This window comes from Mustelus asterias, chromosome 16, assembly GCF_964213995.1.
Source record: "Mustelus asterias chromosome 16, sMusAst1.hap1.1, whole genome shotgun sequence".
In the NCBI taxonomy this organism is placed as follows: Eukaryota; Metazoa; Chordata; class Chondrichthyes; order Carcharhiniformes; family Triakidae; genus Mustelus; species Mustelus asterias.
In genome coordinates this window covers 37,834,348-37,852,185 of record NC_135816.1, presented here as the reverse complement: position 1 = coordinate 37,852,185, position 17,838 = coordinate 37,834,348, and the positions used below count along the sequence as shown (strand labels likewise).

General features: G+C 42.5%; 1 protein-coding gene across 14 annotated transcripts in view; it reads right to left on the bottom strand.

Annotated features, from left to right (window-relative positions):
- LOC144505107 (myotilin-like) overlaps window positions 1–17,838 on the bottom strand; it is a 117,035-nt gene that overhangs the window by 92,536 nt on the left and 6,661 nt on the right. For 3 of the 14 annotated variants that reach the window (XM_078230936.1, XM_078230943.1, XM_078230942.1), the window contains exons 2-4: window positions 9,556–9,628; window positions 4,692–4,757; window positions 2,066–2,207 (exon numbers count right to left, since the gene is read on the bottom strand). In XM_078230936.1, coding sequence (XP_078087062.1) covers window positions 2,066–2,207; window positions 4,692–4,757; window positions 9,556–9,582 — 235 coding nt within the window. In that variant the 5' untranslated portion in view covers window positions 9,583–9,628. Of the gene's footprint in view, window positions 1–2,065; window positions 2,208–4,021; window positions 4,124–4,691; window positions 4,758–9,555; window positions 9,629–9,776; window positions 10,425–16,640; window positions 16,684–17,838 lie in introns of those variants that run through there. The other 11 variants (XM_078230938.1, XM_078230944.1, XM_078230939.1 and 8 more) reach the window with 9 other exon arrangements.

Genomic DNA, 17,838 nt, shown 5'->3' with positions numbered 1-17,838 from the left:
GGAGGAAACCCACGCAGACACGAGGAGAACGTGCAAACTCCACACAGACAGTGACCCAGCCGGGAATCGAACCCGGGTCCCTGGCTCTGTGAGGCAGCAGTGCTAACCACTGTGCTACCGTGCCACCATCCCGCCCCACGCTCCATTTCTCCATTATGATAAATTACAGGAATTCTTTGAAGTTTCTTTGTCTTTATTTTGGCTTCTATCTGAATCCAGTTGTAATGATTTATTTCACTATTTGAAATTGAAATTAAAAGTGTAAGCATTTTTAACATCCTGTTGGTGACAGGAAGTTAAAAATAATTATCCTTTAATTATCAAATCAGAGTGCCAGATTTCTGTGGACTAAGGCCTTGGAAAAAAGTGGGTGGGACCTGATTGTGGGACTTCCAGCTCGTTCCCTGCAGTGGCAATTTTTACTGGTGCAGGATAAGAATGCGGGTTCAAACTCATACACTGCCCTCCTGACCTGACCAGCCCCATTGCATCTCAAACATCCCTGCAATTTTTGTGGAGTCACAGAATCGAGAAGCCCTGCAGTGCAGAAGGAGGCTATTTGGCCCAGTGAGTCTGCACCAACAACAATCCCACCCATCCCCGTAACCCCACGTATTTACCCAGCTTATCTCCCTGACCCTAAGGGGCAATTTAGCATGGCCATTCAACCTAACCCTCACATCTTTGGACTGTGCAAGGAAATTGGAGCACCTGGAAGAAATCCACAGAGACATGGGGAGAATGTGCAAACTCCAGACAGTCACCCGAGGCCAGAATTGAACCTGGGTCCTTGGTGGCAGTAGTGCTAACCACTGTGCCACCATGCCGCCCCGTCAAGCCAGCTTCTCATGGACATGTGTTTCACAGCCCCCCAAAGGAGTTGAAAAAGTCTTATTCAAGCTCCCTCCATGCCCCTTCCATGACCCAACTGCATACTCCATTGCCCACTAGTTTACACCTTAGAACCAACGAGTCATGTAAAAACAATGGCAAGTCTTGAAATGCACTTATAAGAAATAACCGTTCAAAAATCTGCTTTGAAAAGAAACTGCTGCTTTCACCATCTTATAAAAGTGTCAATCAGACTCTGCCATTAGAACAGAAACTTTACCTCGCTTCACACCTCTTAATCTTGTCCAAATAAACATACAGACATTGAAAGAAACAGTTCAAAGAAAGATGCCAATCAATAAAGCAAACACTCCAATTCCACCTGTGTAAACAGACCCCTGCTGAGCTAATCCATTAGTGATTGTTGGGTTTGGCCAAACATTCATAATGAGTCCATTTGGAGAAATAGACCTCTGGTCATCTCTCTCTGTTGACACAGTTCCCAGATGGCATCATTATGAATAGGAACGAAATTAGGAACTCAGTGGGGGTGAGTAAATTGACCTTTAACAAAGATTCAATTTGTTAACATGATGCATAGTTTACATTAGTCATGCTTTAATTTAAATGTTTTGAGCAAAGTTTTTGTATCAGCAAGCCAGAAGTATATCTCTGTGATGGGGAAGAAATGTTTTTACACTGTGCCAGAAGTTTAAAGTAGACTTTTCTTTTTAAAGAGCATTTTAAAATGTATTTTCAAAGTAGCAGAATGGAAATGCTGAATAGACTGCTAGACAATGAGCATTCAAACTTTTTTTAACATGACAAATGATTACACAAGTCATAATTCCTCTAGCTTTCCATATTTAATTGAATGGTAAAAATTGTCCTTTTGAATTCAGGCAAATTGTAATCTGTAAAATAGGGCTGGAATCAAATCTGTTGAGAAGTGGCATTGAGGTATGTAGGGGCACAATTTGGGATTTATTTCAGGAAAAGTGAGGAAATAATTTAATTTTCCCATAAAGTAGGGGATTAACTGGTAACAGTGGTCAGTGGAGGGGGAATCGCTGCTGACCCTTTAGGACAAAGTCAGTATCTGGTCCAAGTCACTTGGCTACCATAAGGAAATCGAAGAGTTTGGGACACATTCACATGCTTACAAAGAATCACTAATCACTTTATAATGATTTAACATCGGATTATTTAGAAAGTACAAGAAGGTATCACTTACTCTTTCTTAGAATGCGAAAGTCTGCAGAGTCCTTGATTAACATTTCCTCCTTATACCACTGGATGTTTAAAGGGGAAGATCCCTGGACTCTGCACTCCAGTACAACTAACTGACTCTTTGGTGATATGACATCCTGCAAATACTACAAGAAGAAAGCATATTTAATTGGATTTAGTCGTATTATAAATTTAACTCTGAAATGTGGAGAATAGTTCCTTAAGGAAGCATCTCATGAAAATATTTTTGTTAGGGAAAGCAAATGAGTTGGAGAAGCCAGGCACAATTTTTGTAAATGACGCTGCTGCTTACAATGTTCACCATTTGATATGCCTTTAGTTCAGGAGTGTTCCTTATGGGGGCTCTCTAACAAGAATTTTCAGTTAAATTGGCGTCTTTCCTGATGTTTATGAGGGTCCTCAGGACTTTACTAAATATCAGAGGCTAATTTGTTGACATCTTCTTCAGACATTCTACCAAAACCCAAGGCATCTAGAATTTTACAACTCCATTTGTAGTTTGAGCTATTAGTTGTTTTGCAAACAGTCTGACATATGATATGACATGGGAATAAATATCAACACAAGTGACAAAGTTATGGCTGCTCTCCAAGGGTTGCCCTCCACCACTAAAGTTCTCTGTTGAGCTGTACATATTATTTCCAACTGCCTCTGAAATACCTTCACATAAGGGAGCCTTTATTAACTTCACAGCATTTATTCTGTCTTCATTAATAAATATTGTTTTAAGGGGAATTTTTAAAAAATCATTTACAGGACTTGGGCATCGCTGGCTAGGCCAGCATTTATTACACATCCCTAATGTGTACCACATTAACACGGAAGATTTTTTGCTCTGTGTTAAATGGTGGCCATTGGGACTTTTTTTTTAGCTTGACAGAGTATTACAAGAGCCATTGTTCCTCTAATGAATCATAAAACTTAACCCTCTTCTCTGCTTTTTCTGTCAGGTAAACTGTAGTAATTCAGCCAGTTTCCCATCACCCAACCTTTATTGTGCACCAAAGGAAAGGGCTGTGCCTGTGACTTACAGTCAGGTAGTCTTCACCTCAGGACCTACAACAGTGGTCTGGGTAGGGTAACAGCTTTACAAACCTCCACAGACCGCTTCCCATTGAGCAAGCCTCTGCTCACTCAATAAAGCAGCTCGTACTCCATGAAGCCCATGGGGAGATCTATTGATGATTCCTGGTGGCCTTTGAGGCCAACATAACATAGACATTGATGTGAACAGTTGCAAGCAGTAACATTCTCTTGTCATAAAAATACAAGAATCCCAGTGAAATTGTATTTTATGTATAGATAGATAGATATAATCCCTACATTGCAAAAGGAGGCCATTCTGCCCATCAACCTGTACTGACAGCAATTCCACCCAGACCCTATCCCCGTAACTCCACGTATTTACCCTGCTAACCTCCCTCTGGCACTAAGGGGCAACTTAGCATAGCCAATCAACCTAACCTGCACATCTTTGGAGTGTGGGAGGAAACCTGACCACGCATAGGAAACCCACACAGACACGGGGAGAACGTGTAAACTTCACACAAACAGTCACCCAAAGCCGGAATTGAACCCGGGTCCCTGGTGCTGTGAGGCAGCAGCGCTAACCACTGTGCCACCCTGCGTTTTGGTAACCTAGGACTAATAGAATTCAGCAAAATTGATCTTTGCGTTCATCACTGTGGTGAATTACCTTTAAAATTACATGGTGAATTCAGCAATACCCATATTGGTGAATAATTCTGGTTGCCATGTAGAATGACTTTCTAAATTAATTCATAAAGAAGGAAGTTTTTAATTTGCCTATAGTAGCATCCAGATTAATTTCTCTCCAAGGAGGTAGACAAAGCAGCCAAAAAACTATCATGATATTAAACCTCCAATCAATGGCAGAATAGGAGATTATTCTGCACTAAACATTTTAAAAATTTCATACCCTTTTGGAACTTGCAGGATTAAGCATGTGCTATCGTACACACCTGGGGTATTCCTGAGGCAGTAGTGGTGTTAACTATGGAGCGGTGCTGGTTCCAGGTATGGTTGAAGATGGATAAAAATGCAATTATCCTGTAACAGCTGATCAGTTAGATGAGCTGCTGCTTACAGTCTGATGGGCTCCACTTCTGGCTCCTTGAAAATGCTTTCTGTCTGCTTCATGCAGGTCTACTATATGGTGGGAATACCAGATGTGGGACTATTAACAATTCCAGAGGATGATGTTAGCTCGACAATCCTGTCTCCTCCTGTAAGATCTATGTACCCCCACCGCCCTGTCCCCCAACACCCTTAACCCCAGGATCACCATTGCCGCGCAACTGGGGCAGTGAACAGGAGAACCAGATTCCGCCCCAATTTCTGGCCCCACTAAACTCCATCCAAGCTGATAATGACACTCGTTCATCCCAACTAACAAAGGAATTCAGAGCACATGGTCATCAAGGTACGAGCAAAACAAGAAAAGACACTCCAGAAGACTGAAAAGTATTAGTACCGCTTTGTGTTATGATATTAGTTAGTCAGATGTTCAAGCAATGCAATATACATAAAAAGTGTGCTGCGAATGGTGAAACAGTAACCTGCAGATGAACAGATTCTTCTTCATTTACCTTTGTAAACACTGGAGCAAATTCTGTTGGAGCTCCTGAATTAGTGGAAAATGGGATCCCCATAATCTGTAAAAATGAAGTAAATTCAAAGTTGAAATAGTTCATTATTAATGGAGGGTTATTTTCTCAATTAAATTTTGAGTTAACTTTCTGTTATCCGTTGAAAGGAAATTTTTCCTTTATTATTTCTTGGGATGTGGGCGTCGCTTTAAGGCCGGCATATGTTGTCCATCTCTAAGTGCCCTTGAACTGAATGGCTTGTGAGGCCAGTTTAGAGTCAACCACATTGCTGTAGGCCTGGAGTCACATGTAGGCCAGACTGGGCAAGGGCACCAGATTTTCATATTCAGAAGAATCATAAATTATGTTTTTGCCCTTGATGCGATGTGCAAAAATGATTTAAGTTCATCATTTGTTTCTATTCAAAAATGGCAAATACGTGTCCAAAAGATTCTGGATCTTTAAGGCAGTTTCACTAAAATAAATTTGATAGTTGTATCCAGAATAATTGATTTGAGGACTTTATTTTTAATTAGTCAGTAAAAAGGAATAATCTAGTTATATGTTATCTGTTTTGCACAGTTGTTGGTATCTGTGCAATCTCTTGTGTCTTAAAATATTCCACTTTTTATAAAACAAGGCGGCATGGTGGCATAATGATTAGCACTGCTGCCTCACAGCGCCAGGGACCCTGGTTCAATTCCCGGCTTGGGTCACTATCTGCGTGGAGTTTGCATGTTCTCCCCATGTCTGCATGGGTTTCCTCTGGGTGCTCCAGTTTCCTCCCACAGTTCGAAAGACGTGCCGGTTAGGTGAATTGGCCATGCTAAATTCTCCCTCAGTGCACCTGCACGGGCACCGGAGTGTGGTAATTAGGGGATTTTCACAGTAACATCATTGCAGTGTCAATGTAAGCCTACTAATGAATAAACTTTACTTTACAAGTTATTTCATCAAATTCAAATAATTATATTGGAAAAGAATCAGACTTCTAGATTTACTGAGGCATTATAAAGCCGCTTTCTTTATGAACTGTATTGCTAATCACTGCCAGCTGGCTATTGAGAGATAAAATCTGAACAGGTTTGGAGCACGCCAGGGGATTTTTAGGGCTTGCAGAACCTTCGCTTCCTGAAGGAGAGGTTAATGTTCGTGAAACTGTTGCTGATTTTCCTCCACACCCTGGAAAGAAGTATCATGTTACAAAAATGGAAATTAGTGGAGATGTTTTCTAAGAAATATCAGCATATATTGTCTGACTCAGCGCATAGTGTTCTTTGCCTCTTAGTCAGGAGGTCCCAGGTTCAAGGCCCCTCCAGATACTTTAGCACAGAAGTTAGGTTGATTCTTGTGTGCTGCCCTAATGGAGGTGCTATTTTTCAGATGGGATGTTAAACCAAGGCCCTCATCTGCTCTCTTGTGTAGATGTAAAAGATCCCATGACACTATTTTGAGGAAGAACATGGGAGTTCTCCCCCACGCCCAGTGTACTGGCCAATAATTAGCCCTCAACCATCAGTAACAATAAATGATCTAGCCATTTTCTCGACCTTGCAGTATGCAAAGTGGCTGCTGTGTCTGCTACCGTACAACAATGACTACATGTCAAAATGGCATTCCTTGGCTCTGTGCTATATACATAAGGCAAAACTTACTTTCCTCTTTTTATGACTCAGCTTTGTCAGAAACAACTTTGTTTTAAAAATTAGCCAAAACTAAAAAAAAGTTTATTGTTTCCCACAATGTTGTCACCTTTACCCCGACTGCATCAACGCTTCGAATAAAGGAGAAGCAATCCCCCTCATAGAACCATAGTATCATATAGCACACAAGGTGGCTATTCGGTCTATCTTTGCTGCGCTGGCTCTTGGAAAGATATATTTTATTAGGCTCACTCCCCTTCTCTTTCCCCACAGACTTGAAAACACTTCCTTTTCGAGTATGTATCCAATCCATGCACTGTGGGGAAAAGTTGGCGCGTCACTCTTAAAATGCGTAGATGTTTTTTTAAAAATTGCAGATAATAGAATGAAGAAATAAATGCAGAAAGCTCTGTAAAAGTGCCATAAATGAAATGAGAAAAGCTGGGTTAATGGGTTGTTTGCAGGCCCTTTTGAGAGGCTGTTTGCAGACCCTTACAAGAGGCTGGGAGCAAAGTTCATTAAAAAAGCATTGCAAGTGCCCTAAGCGGTCCAAAATGACATACGTGGCACACCCACATACATCTGGTGAGTCATGCTGCATGTTGTATTGGTGATGGTGGTAGTGCCCATAAAGTGAGTTTCTGTTGGAACCCTGCAGAGGCAGATCATGGTGTTGAACAGCATGCAATGCTGATTAAATGCCACAGCGCTGTCACTTCGAGACTCAAAACTCCAGCTAAAGCCTTCTCCTAATCATAGCTGATTGAATATACATTGGCAAGAAGGACTCTGCGTCAGCATTAGTTAAAGGAATAGCCACCTACTTTCAGGTTAGTTGCTGATTGATTTCTATCTGCTATTGCTATGGCTGTACAAGTGTTTCTGTGCTTTCGAAAGCTCTTTAAAGGTATCAAGGTCTACAGAAAGCGGTATGGCAGGTGCTGAAGGACTTTCAAGGCTTCTGCACAAACCAGATGCTGTCAACACAGATCTAATAGTAGGCATTTTCCTTGGAGTACAGCAGGACAGGGAGAATGATCAGAGGTGACACAGAGCAGGGCAAGCAGCTGGGAGAGGGAAGGAAAAAGAAGGGAGAAGTGTTCTCAGCAGGAGGCCATATCCATCCAGGGTGTCCAGGGAGCAATTCCTACTTGAACCTCTGCGAGCAACAATATGTAAGCCATCTGCACATCAGTAAGTCCTCACTGAAATCTGACCCTGGATATAGCCATAACCCAACCCCAGAGCAGGGCAAGGACCAACTAGCCAGTGGCTGTGAACTTTGTAATGTAGCCAATCGGATGCTGTGAGGGTCAATATCCCTGAACTTTTATGCATTTGGCTCCTTCCTGGTTGGAGTTGAAAATAATTCCAACGTCTTGTAGTTTGCCCAGTGGTGGGGAGCTAAGAGGAGGTAGCTTGAGGGGAGCAGGCAGAGTGAGCGTGTGGCGTTTCCAAGATTTCAGGCTTCTCTGTGGTCCAGGTTGCAATTGATGTACCACCATTCATCAATCCTGAGATACAGCCCACTCCCTCTACATACAGGCTGGAATTTTCCAGCCATTCCCGCTGCTGGGATATTCCAATCCTGCCATGGGTTTCCCGGCAGAAGAGGTGCTAACAATGGGAAATCCTGCTGACAGCAACAGGACCAGAAGATCCTGCCGCTGGCCAATGGCAGGCCACCTCCGCCATGGGAAAATCCCTCCCATGGTGTGTGACCATGTGTAGAGAATCAGACAGGGCAGTGCCCACTATCCTGGCATCAAGTCAGCTTGTCTCCATTCTGCACAGTCTGCTGTGTCATCTGGATTTGAACCACAATGGCGAACCAGAGGGGTGCTCCAGGGATACAAAAGCTAACTATTGAATAGATGGCTCATGACTCCACTGTCCAGTCTGGCACGGGAGCAGAATGAATACAACATAGTCTATGTTGCTGAGCAAAATGTGATAGAGCAGGCATTGGTTCTTTGAAACAACCCTCTCCCCCCATATAGCCCACCCCTCCCCGCATCTAGTGCCCACCCCTCCCCATCTAGTGCCCACCCCTCCCCCATCTAGTGCCCAACCCTCCCCATCTAGTGCCCACCCCTCCCCCATATAGTGCCCACCCCTCCCCATATAGTGCCCACCCCTCCCCATCTACTGCCCACCCCTCCCCCATATAGTGCCCACCCCTCCCCATATAGTGCCCACCCCTCCCCCATATAGTGTCCAGTCCTCCCCCATATAGTGCCCAGTCCTCCCCCATATAGTGCCCAGTCCTCCCCCATATAGTGCCCAGTCCTCCCCCATATAGTGCCCAGTCCTCCCCCATATAGTGCCCAGTCCTCCCCCATATAATGCCCAGTCCTCCCCCATAATGCCCACCCCTTCCCATATAGTGCCCACCCCTCACGCATATAGTGCCCCCTTCCCCCATATAGTGTGTACCCCTCCCCCACATCGTGCCCACCCCTCCCCCATATAGTGCCCACCCACATAAGATATTAAAAATACGGAAATTGTAAAAGCAAACCGTTGCTTCAAATCATACTGTTACAGTCGGTGAAGAAGCATAAGTTATAACCAGCACTTTAAAAAAATTAGTCATGAGACATTTCACTTTGAATTCAGGCTCCAACAGAAGCTACAACTTGCGTTTATATAGAGCCTGAAGCGTAACAATACTTCCACAGCTCTTTACATGTGTTATCAAACAAATCTGGCACAGAGTCACATAAAGAGACACTCGGCCAAAAGTTTGGTCAAAGAGTCAGGTTTCAAGGAATAGCTTATAGGAGAGGAGGGAAAAGTAGAGAAGTGGAGAGACTTAGGGAGGGAATTCAAGAACAAAAGCAACCATGGCCCACCATTGGCAGAGAGATTAAATTTAGGAATGCTCAGTATGCCAGAACTGGTGGTGTTCAGAGCTCTCGGGATCCGTAAGGTGGGAGGAGATTATAAATATGGTGAGGCCTTGGGGGGAATTGAAAAGAAGGATGGGAATTTTAAAATCGAGACATTGCTTAACGGGGAGCCATTGTAGGTGGGTGAGCGTGGGGAAGTAGGTGAATGGGACTTGGTGCAAGGACACAGCCAGCAGACTTTTGAATGAACTCAAATTTGAGTGTATTGGGAATGACCACATTGACATTGTGGCCTTGACTCCAAGTTTGAAAAGAAAATAGAAATCATTATTTATTATGCATTAACATCTTCCAATTTTCCATGCTTACCGTGGCATGATGCTTTCCGTGGTACATGAATTTTAAAGGTTGGTTCTCTTTGCTGAATCAATACCAACTGCTCCTATGGAATACAATTAAATCAGGTTATAACTTTACACAATTGTTTGCTGCTCTCACAGGATTGAACGTGGATTGTCAAAAAGATTTAAAGTAAACAATTTTAAAACTGTTTTACCACGGGTAGTTTGGCCTTGGAAAATAGTTCTCACCTTCAGTTAATCTATATCTTGTCAATTTTGATGACACAAAAGCTTGGTCGAACAATATTGCATTTTTCTATTTGCTGCAATATTTTTTTAAATTCTATCTGGTTAAGCTGGGAACTTTGTTTTGCAAGGACACAAGATGCTTTTGTGTTTCGCCATCTACAGCTTGTGCTGATCCTGCAATTCCTGAGGGAGTGGGTGAATGACATGTTGCCTGTGAGAGGTAACATTGCCCCCAGTGTTATCCATTTCCCCTTGGAGGTTACTGAGCTGAAGCCAAGCCTATCCCTATTGCTGCAGCTAAAATTGGAATTCAGCCGCATGGCACTGGGGAAGGAGGAATCTAACCTGCATTTCTTCAGTCCATGATAAAATGTATTCGGTACTCCAAGGTGCTTCCTCTATGAGCCCACGATATATTAAAAGACAACACATCGGGTAACAAGCTTGATAATGATCTTTTACCAAATTGTTTAACTTCACATGCTAACCTTTTACTATTATAAATCCAACATTAGCTGTACAAGTGAAACGGCAAATGTTCCCACTGCTACTGCCACTTGCAGTGCTGTTCTATGCACGATACCATGTTAATACAAGGCAGAGAGTTTGTCTTTTACTGTTGCTCCTCCTCCACTGCATTTAATGGTTGGCAAAGATATGTGTCTCCAACCACTCCTCTCCCTGTCATAGCCATGGAGTTCAAATATCACTTCAGGCTGGGATTTGAATTTCCAGATCTATATTTGAGAGAGTGTTCTGTTGTTATCAGGCTGCCTAATAAATCATTTTGAAAGAGTATATAGCCAATGAAATGTAAAATTCCAAACTTTAGGGAACTATTGCTTCAAAATATTTAATAAAAATAACCTTCATTACATGTAGCAGAGAGCTATTTTGAAAAATCTTTTTCACAACATGTTTTTGAACAGATTTTTTTTTAAGCTTTTATCTATAATATTACAAAGCACAGAATATAAATTATTCCACCAGCATCACACGTGTTGTGTGTCAGTACTAGCCTTCAGAAAATGTAATCAAAACTCCTGTGATAAGGACAGAATTGGCCTCATGTACACAACCTTTGTAACTTGATGCCAACTTAATTCAATGGGATTTTTAGACTGGTTGAGCAAATGACAAGATAGAAATTTTAAAAAATTTAGTTCATTTTAACAAAAAAACAATAATTGTCCTGAAAAATTCCAAATCCCACTAAAAAAGTGCACTATAGTTAAGAAAGCCCACCAACTTTCTCAGAAGACTAAGGAAATTTGGCATGTCAGCTACAACTCTCACCAATTTTTACAGATGCACCATAGAAAGCTATTTTTTCCGGTTGTATCACAGCTTGGTATGGCTCCTGCTCTGCCCAAGACTGCAAGAAACTACAAAAGGTTGTGAATGTAGCCCAATCCATCACGCAAACCAGCCTCCCATCCATTGACTCTGTCTACACTTCCCGCTGCCTCGGCAAAGCAGCCAGCATAATTAAGGACCCCACGCACCCCGGACATTCCCTCTTCCACCTTCTTCCGTTGGGAAAAAGATATAAAAGTCTGAGGTCACGTACCAACGGACTCAAGAACTGCTTCTTCCCTGCTGCCATCAGACTTTTGAATAGACCTACCTTGCATTCAGGTGATTTTTCTCTACACCCAAGCTATGACTGTAACACTACATTCTGCACTCTCTCGTTTCCTTCTCTATGAACGGTATGCTTTGTATGTATAGCGCAAGAAACAATACTTTTCACTGTACGTTAATACATGTGACAATAATAAATCAAATCAAATCAAGTATAATTTTTTATGATCTCATCAGTTACTTGCTATTTTAAATTATGGGTGAAATGGCTTTATGTTAAATTGAATGACTTGTACCTCTGTTTTGTTTACATATTGCTGCATCCATCAGGTTAATTATCAATGGTATGTGTTTACATGTGAGGCATAGATAACATTAACCTTTTGTAATGTTTCATGGACCATAAAGTTCACTTTGCTAAACTGGGATTAGTCAAACTCCAGAGTGTTGCGTATCATTTGTACGTTGCAACATATAAACTTGCACGCCTGTGAAACAATATCCAATGGACTTTTCTTTGGCTTGTTATTTATTACTCATAGTACAACTACGGCAAACGAATCGTGGATCATGCGTGGTAATGATTTGATCGATAGCCTGTAGAAGTTTAGAAGCTTTCCATTACTTGTTTGTGATCTTTGAGCAATATATATATTCTCCTTAGGGTTAGTTTCACTGGCCACCTCTGTGGTTTGTCTTTGTGATTTATATTTTAAAAAATAGCCTTTGCTTCTAATCAAAAATTCCATGCCTCTGTACTTGAAATATATTTCAATCAGGGCCTGATGGAATGACTGACCAGTCCCCAGGGCCTGATGGAATCTATCCCAGGCTGCTCAGGGAGACGAGAGATGAAATCGCTGGGCCTCTGACACAAATCTTTGTCGCGTCACTGGACACAGGTGAGGTCCTAGAGGACTGGAGGATAGCTAATGTGGTCCCGTTATTTAAGAAGGGTAGGAAGGATAACCTGGGAAATTATAGGTCGGTGAGCTTGACTTCCGTGGTCGGGAAGTTGTTGGAGAGGATTCTTAGAGATAGGATGTATGTGCATTTAGAAAGGAATAAACTCATTAACGAGAGTCAGCATGGTTTTGTGAGAGGGTGGTCATGCCTCACTAACCTGGTGGAGTTTTTTGAAGAAGTGACTAGAATGGTTGACGAGGAAAGGGCTGTGGATGTCGTCTATATGGACTTTAGTAAAGTGTTTGACAAAGTCCCTCATGGTAGGTTGGTGCAAAAGGTTGGATCTCATGGGATAAAGGGGGAGGTGGCTAGATGGGTGGAGAACTGGCTTGGTCACAGAAGACAGAGGGTGGTAGTGGAAGGGTCTTTTTCCGGCTGGATGCCTGTGACTAGTGGTGTTCCGCAGGGCTCTGTATTGGGACCTCTGCTGTTTGTGATTTATATAAACGATCTGGAAGAAGGTGTAACTGGGGTGATCAGTAAGTTTGCGGACGACATGAAAATGGCTGGACTTGCAGATAGTGAGGAACATTGTCAGAGGCTACAGAAGGATAGAGATAGGTTAGAAATTTGGGCAAAGAAATGGCAGATGGAGTTCAATCCAGATAAATGCGAAACGATGCATTTTGGTAGAACTAGCGTAAGGGGGAGCTATACAATAAATGGCAGAACCATAAAGGGTGTAGATGCGCAGAGGGACCTGGGTGTGCAAGTCCACAGATCCTTGAAGGTGACGTCACAGGTGGAGAAGGTAGTGAATAAGGCATATGGCATGCTTGCCTTTATAGGACGGGGCATAGAGTATAAAAGTTGGGGTCTGATGTTGCAGATGTATAGAACGTTGGTTCGGCCGCATTTGGAATACTGCGCCCAGTTCTGGTCGCCTCACTACCGGAAGGACGTGGAGGCTTTAGAGAGAGTGCAGAGGAGGTTTACCAGGATGTTGCCTGGTATGGAAGGGCTTAGTTATGAGGAGAGATTGGGTAAACTGAGGTTGTTCTCACTGGAAAGACGGAGGATGAGGGGTGACCTAATAGAGGTGTATAAAATTATGAAAGGCATAGATATGGTGGGAAGCTTTTTCCCAGATCGGTGGTGACATTCACGAGGGGTCATAGGTTCAAGGTGAGGGGGGGGAGGTTTAACACGGATATCAGAAGGACATATTTTACACAGAGGGTGGTGGGGGCCTGGAATGCGCTGCCGGGCAAGGTGGTGGAGGCGGACACACTGGGAACGTTTAAGACTTATCTAGATAGCCACATGAATGGAGTGGGAATGGAGGGATACAAAAGAATGGACTAGTTTGGACCAGGGAGCGGCGCGGGCTTGGAGTGCCGAAGGGCCTGTTCCTGTGCTGTATTGTTCTTTGTATATCAGGTACCATTGCACAATCCCTATGTAGACATAAGACTGTATACTCTCTTAAACCACAGTTCAGGTTATACATACATACACTCCTACAGTGCAGAAAGAGGCCATTTGGCCCATCAATTCTGCATCAACCACAACCCCACCCAGGCCCTATCCCCATAACCCCATGCATTTACCCTAGCTAGTCCCCCTGACACCTGCCATGTGCTTTCACAAAGGGTCATCTGGACTCGAAACGTCAACTCTTTTCTCTCCTTACAGATGCTGCCAGACCTGCTGAGATTTTCCAGCATTTTCTCTTTTGGTTTCAGATTCCAGCATCCGCAGTAATTTGCTTTTATCTTACGTGCCAGTCGATTGGAGTTGTAAAGCATGGCTACTTACACAGTTTAAATATGATCAAGCCATATGGTTTCATAGCAAATACTTATCATAGAATAGAATTATAGAATCCCTACAGTACAGAAGGAGGCCATTTGGCCCATCGAGTCTGTACCAACCATAATCCCACCCAAGCCCTATTCCCATAACCCCACACATTTACCCTGCCAATCCCCCTGACACTAGGGCCAATTTAGCATGGCCAATCAACCTAACACGCACATCTTTGGAGTGTGGGAGGAAACCGGCACACCTGGAGGAAACCCACGCAGACACGAGGAGAACGTGCAAACTCCACACAGACAATCACCAAGCCGGGAATTGAACTTGGTCACTGGCGCTGTGAGGCAGCACAGCTAACTACTGTGCCACCCACAAACGCAGTGCCAATTAACAGATAGCAAAGAAAACCAGCAGGTGGGCTCATATCAGCATAGTCTGCGGATCTGGGTGTTGAGATTTATTAGCCACAAAGGATTCATTCCTTCTGCTGCATCTAGTTTCAACTGTAAAGGTATCATTGTGAAAGAAGTGAAACCAATGATATGTACCTCATAAACAAAAATATCTATTTTTGTCACACTTTGATTCAATCCACTTTCGACAAATAAGCGAACAAAGCTGATATTTACGATATTAGTTCAGCTCGTTAAATGTTTGGCCATAACTGAGAATTGTACATTTCACAATTGGAATGTCAAATCTAGCAATACTGAAGCTGAAATAATTCATTTATCATTGAGGTGGCACAGTGGCATAGTGGTTAGCACTGCTGTCTCACAACACCAAGGACCCGGGTTCAATTCCAGCCTTGGGTCACTCTCTGTGTGGAGTTTACACATTCTCCCCGTGTCTGCGTGGGTTCCCTCCGGCGCTCCAGTTTCCTCCCACAGTCCAAATGTCATAGATCATAGAATCCTACAGCACAGAAGGAGGCCATTCTGCCCATCGAGTCTGCACCAACCACAATCCCACCCAGGCCCTAGCCCCAGAGCCCCATGCAGTTACCCTAGCCATGCTCCCTGAAACTAAGGGGCAATTTAGCATGGCCAATCCACCTGACCCGCACATCTTTGGACTGTGGGAGGAAACCGGAGCACCCGGAGGAAACCCACGCAGACACGGGGAGAATGTGCAAACTCCACACGGACAGTGACCCGAGCCGGGAATCGAACCCGGGTAACTGTCACTATGAGGCAGCAGTGCTAACCATTGTGCTACCGTGCCGGTTAGGTGGATTGGACATGCAAAATTGCCTTTAATGTCCCAAGGTGTGTAGGTTAGATGGTAAATGTGTGCGATTACAGGGATAGGGAGAGAGAGAGGGCCTGGATAGAATACTTTGTCAGAGATCTGGTGCAGACGCGATGGGCCTCTTCTGCACTGTAGGGATTCTATGATTATTTTTGACACCTTGAGTTCGTGACAATCCAGTCCTCTAGGCCCTTGTACTATATTTATGCTTCAATCAATCATATTAAATTTAGAACCTTTAGTAAGGTTAAACTTTCTGATCATAAAGTTGTATCCAGGAATTATGATTCCAAAGCATTTCTTGAAATCAAGGTAAATTGTGCCGTAATCTGAAACTGGATTGTGCATGTTCTAGAAAGAAGTCCAGGGATATTTTTTGATAAATAAGAGAACAGCTTCTCCTTACACTTTCTTTTGATATTTGTCTCTTGGTTTGCCAAGGAGTGAAACAGATATTTATAACAGCTGTCATGGTATGCATCCTTCTGTTGGATGTGAACCAGGGAGAATATTGACTGACCACTAACTCTGATCTGTAGTGTGATTGAAGGAACAGCAAGAAGCTTATTACTCTGTGATGCAGGTTTCTGAAGCATTTTTTTTCTTTTCTCTCTGCAGAAGGCAAGTTGGTTTTCTTTGAGGGCAGCAAACAGATATCAAGAACATCAAAAAAAAAATTAACACCTCACTCATGTAATGCACAACTGCATGTTTTGTATAATGTTTGATGGACTGCTTCTCTATTTCAGCACAGCTATAATTATCAAATGTCGCCTGTGGGATTGCTCTTGGTAAGTCAAATGGTGTTGGGCGCTATAGCAACAGAGATGTTAGGTGACTGTACAAGGCAACATTCTGTTGCTAAGGTGCAACTATTTCTCTGCCCCCGTGAGGTCAGAAAATCCTATTGTCAATATCCCTCAGTCCATTTCCGATTAATTATCGGTGAGGGGAATTTGTCTGTTGTCATGTTTTTAAACTTCCACTTCAGAAGGTAATCCCAAACTGCTTGCTCCTCCGTTTTCTACTTATAATACTTCGGACTATAATGCCTGAAGTATGAGAAAGGCATGTTGAGCAGCTATATGCTGATCTCCTGTGGTGATCAGAGCCCACAAAAATATGTGGGTTAGGTGGATTGGCCATGCTAAGTTGCCCCTTAGTTTCAGGGGGACTAGCTGGGTAAATGCATGGGGTAATGAGGATAGGGCCTGGGTGGGATTGTGGTCAGTGCAGATTCGATGGGCCGAATGGCCTCCTTCTGCATTGTAGGATTCTAATTGAAGAATATGCTCACTTTCTTACCTATTGTTTTAGCTTTGTGTTACTGCTTCACTCTCCTCTTCAGCTAGAAATTAAAATATGATGTTTTACAAGTCAAATAAGCAAATAACATTGGCCAAAGCTGACTCTCAACAAAATATAGTATTAAGCAAGAATTATTGGAGCTTGTATAAGAGATAAAGGTTGTGGAGAACTTTAATCTTCATAAAGACTGAGCCAATCAAATTGTCAAAGATGGTCTGAAAGACAAGTTTGTAGAGTACTTTAATCATAGTTTCCCAAGAAATATGTTGTGGAACCAACTAGGGATAAAGCCATTTTAGATATAGTATTATGCAGGGTTAATTAATAATGTCATGGTAAATGATCCATTGGGAAATAGTGATCATAATACAATTGAATTCTACATTATGTTTGAAAGTGATGTACTCCAATCACAGACAAGAATCTTAAACTTAAATAAAGCTAATTATTTGGTATGAGGGGAGAGTTGATTGTGTAAATAGACCGAAATGTATGGTGGTAAATAAACAGTGGGAAACGTTTAAAGAAATAATTCAAAGTGTTCAACAAAATTACATTGGAAACCAAAAACTTGGTGAGAAAGATCCACCTGTGGCTTACTAAGGAAGTTAAGATACTTTGAGATTAAAAGATGAGGCTTATAATGTCATAAAGAAAAGTAGTAAGTCTGAGGAGGGGAGTGTTCTAAAAACCAACAAAGAGACACCAAAAAGTTGATTTAAAGGAGAAAAAAGTAAAATGTGAGGTAAACTAGCTAGGAATATCAAAGCAGATTCTTCTTCCGTTTTGGTTGTGTTGGTATCACAGAGTAACAATTCCACCAACATTTACAAATGTGGTGAGCGCTAGCTGATTGAGACATGACCTGCTGATATGGTAGTTATGATAGTGAAACATTTCTAAATGAAGATGATCTAAAGATGAATGTGGAGGATTTCAATGATGGATCTGTGAGTATTTTCTTTGGCAGCTTGTTCCACTGTGCATTTGATATGAAAAAGAAAGATTGTTGATACACTGTCTTGGAATCAGATGGTCTTTGTAATTTGTGTAGATGGCTACCTCATGTTTTGTCATTGCCAGAGGGCACCAGGTACTTGTTTCAGCAATTCCCACCCGTTCATTCCAGATTTTACCGAACATGACCCAGTCTACTTTTCTTCCTCCTTGACTGTAGTGAATCCAATTCCACAGA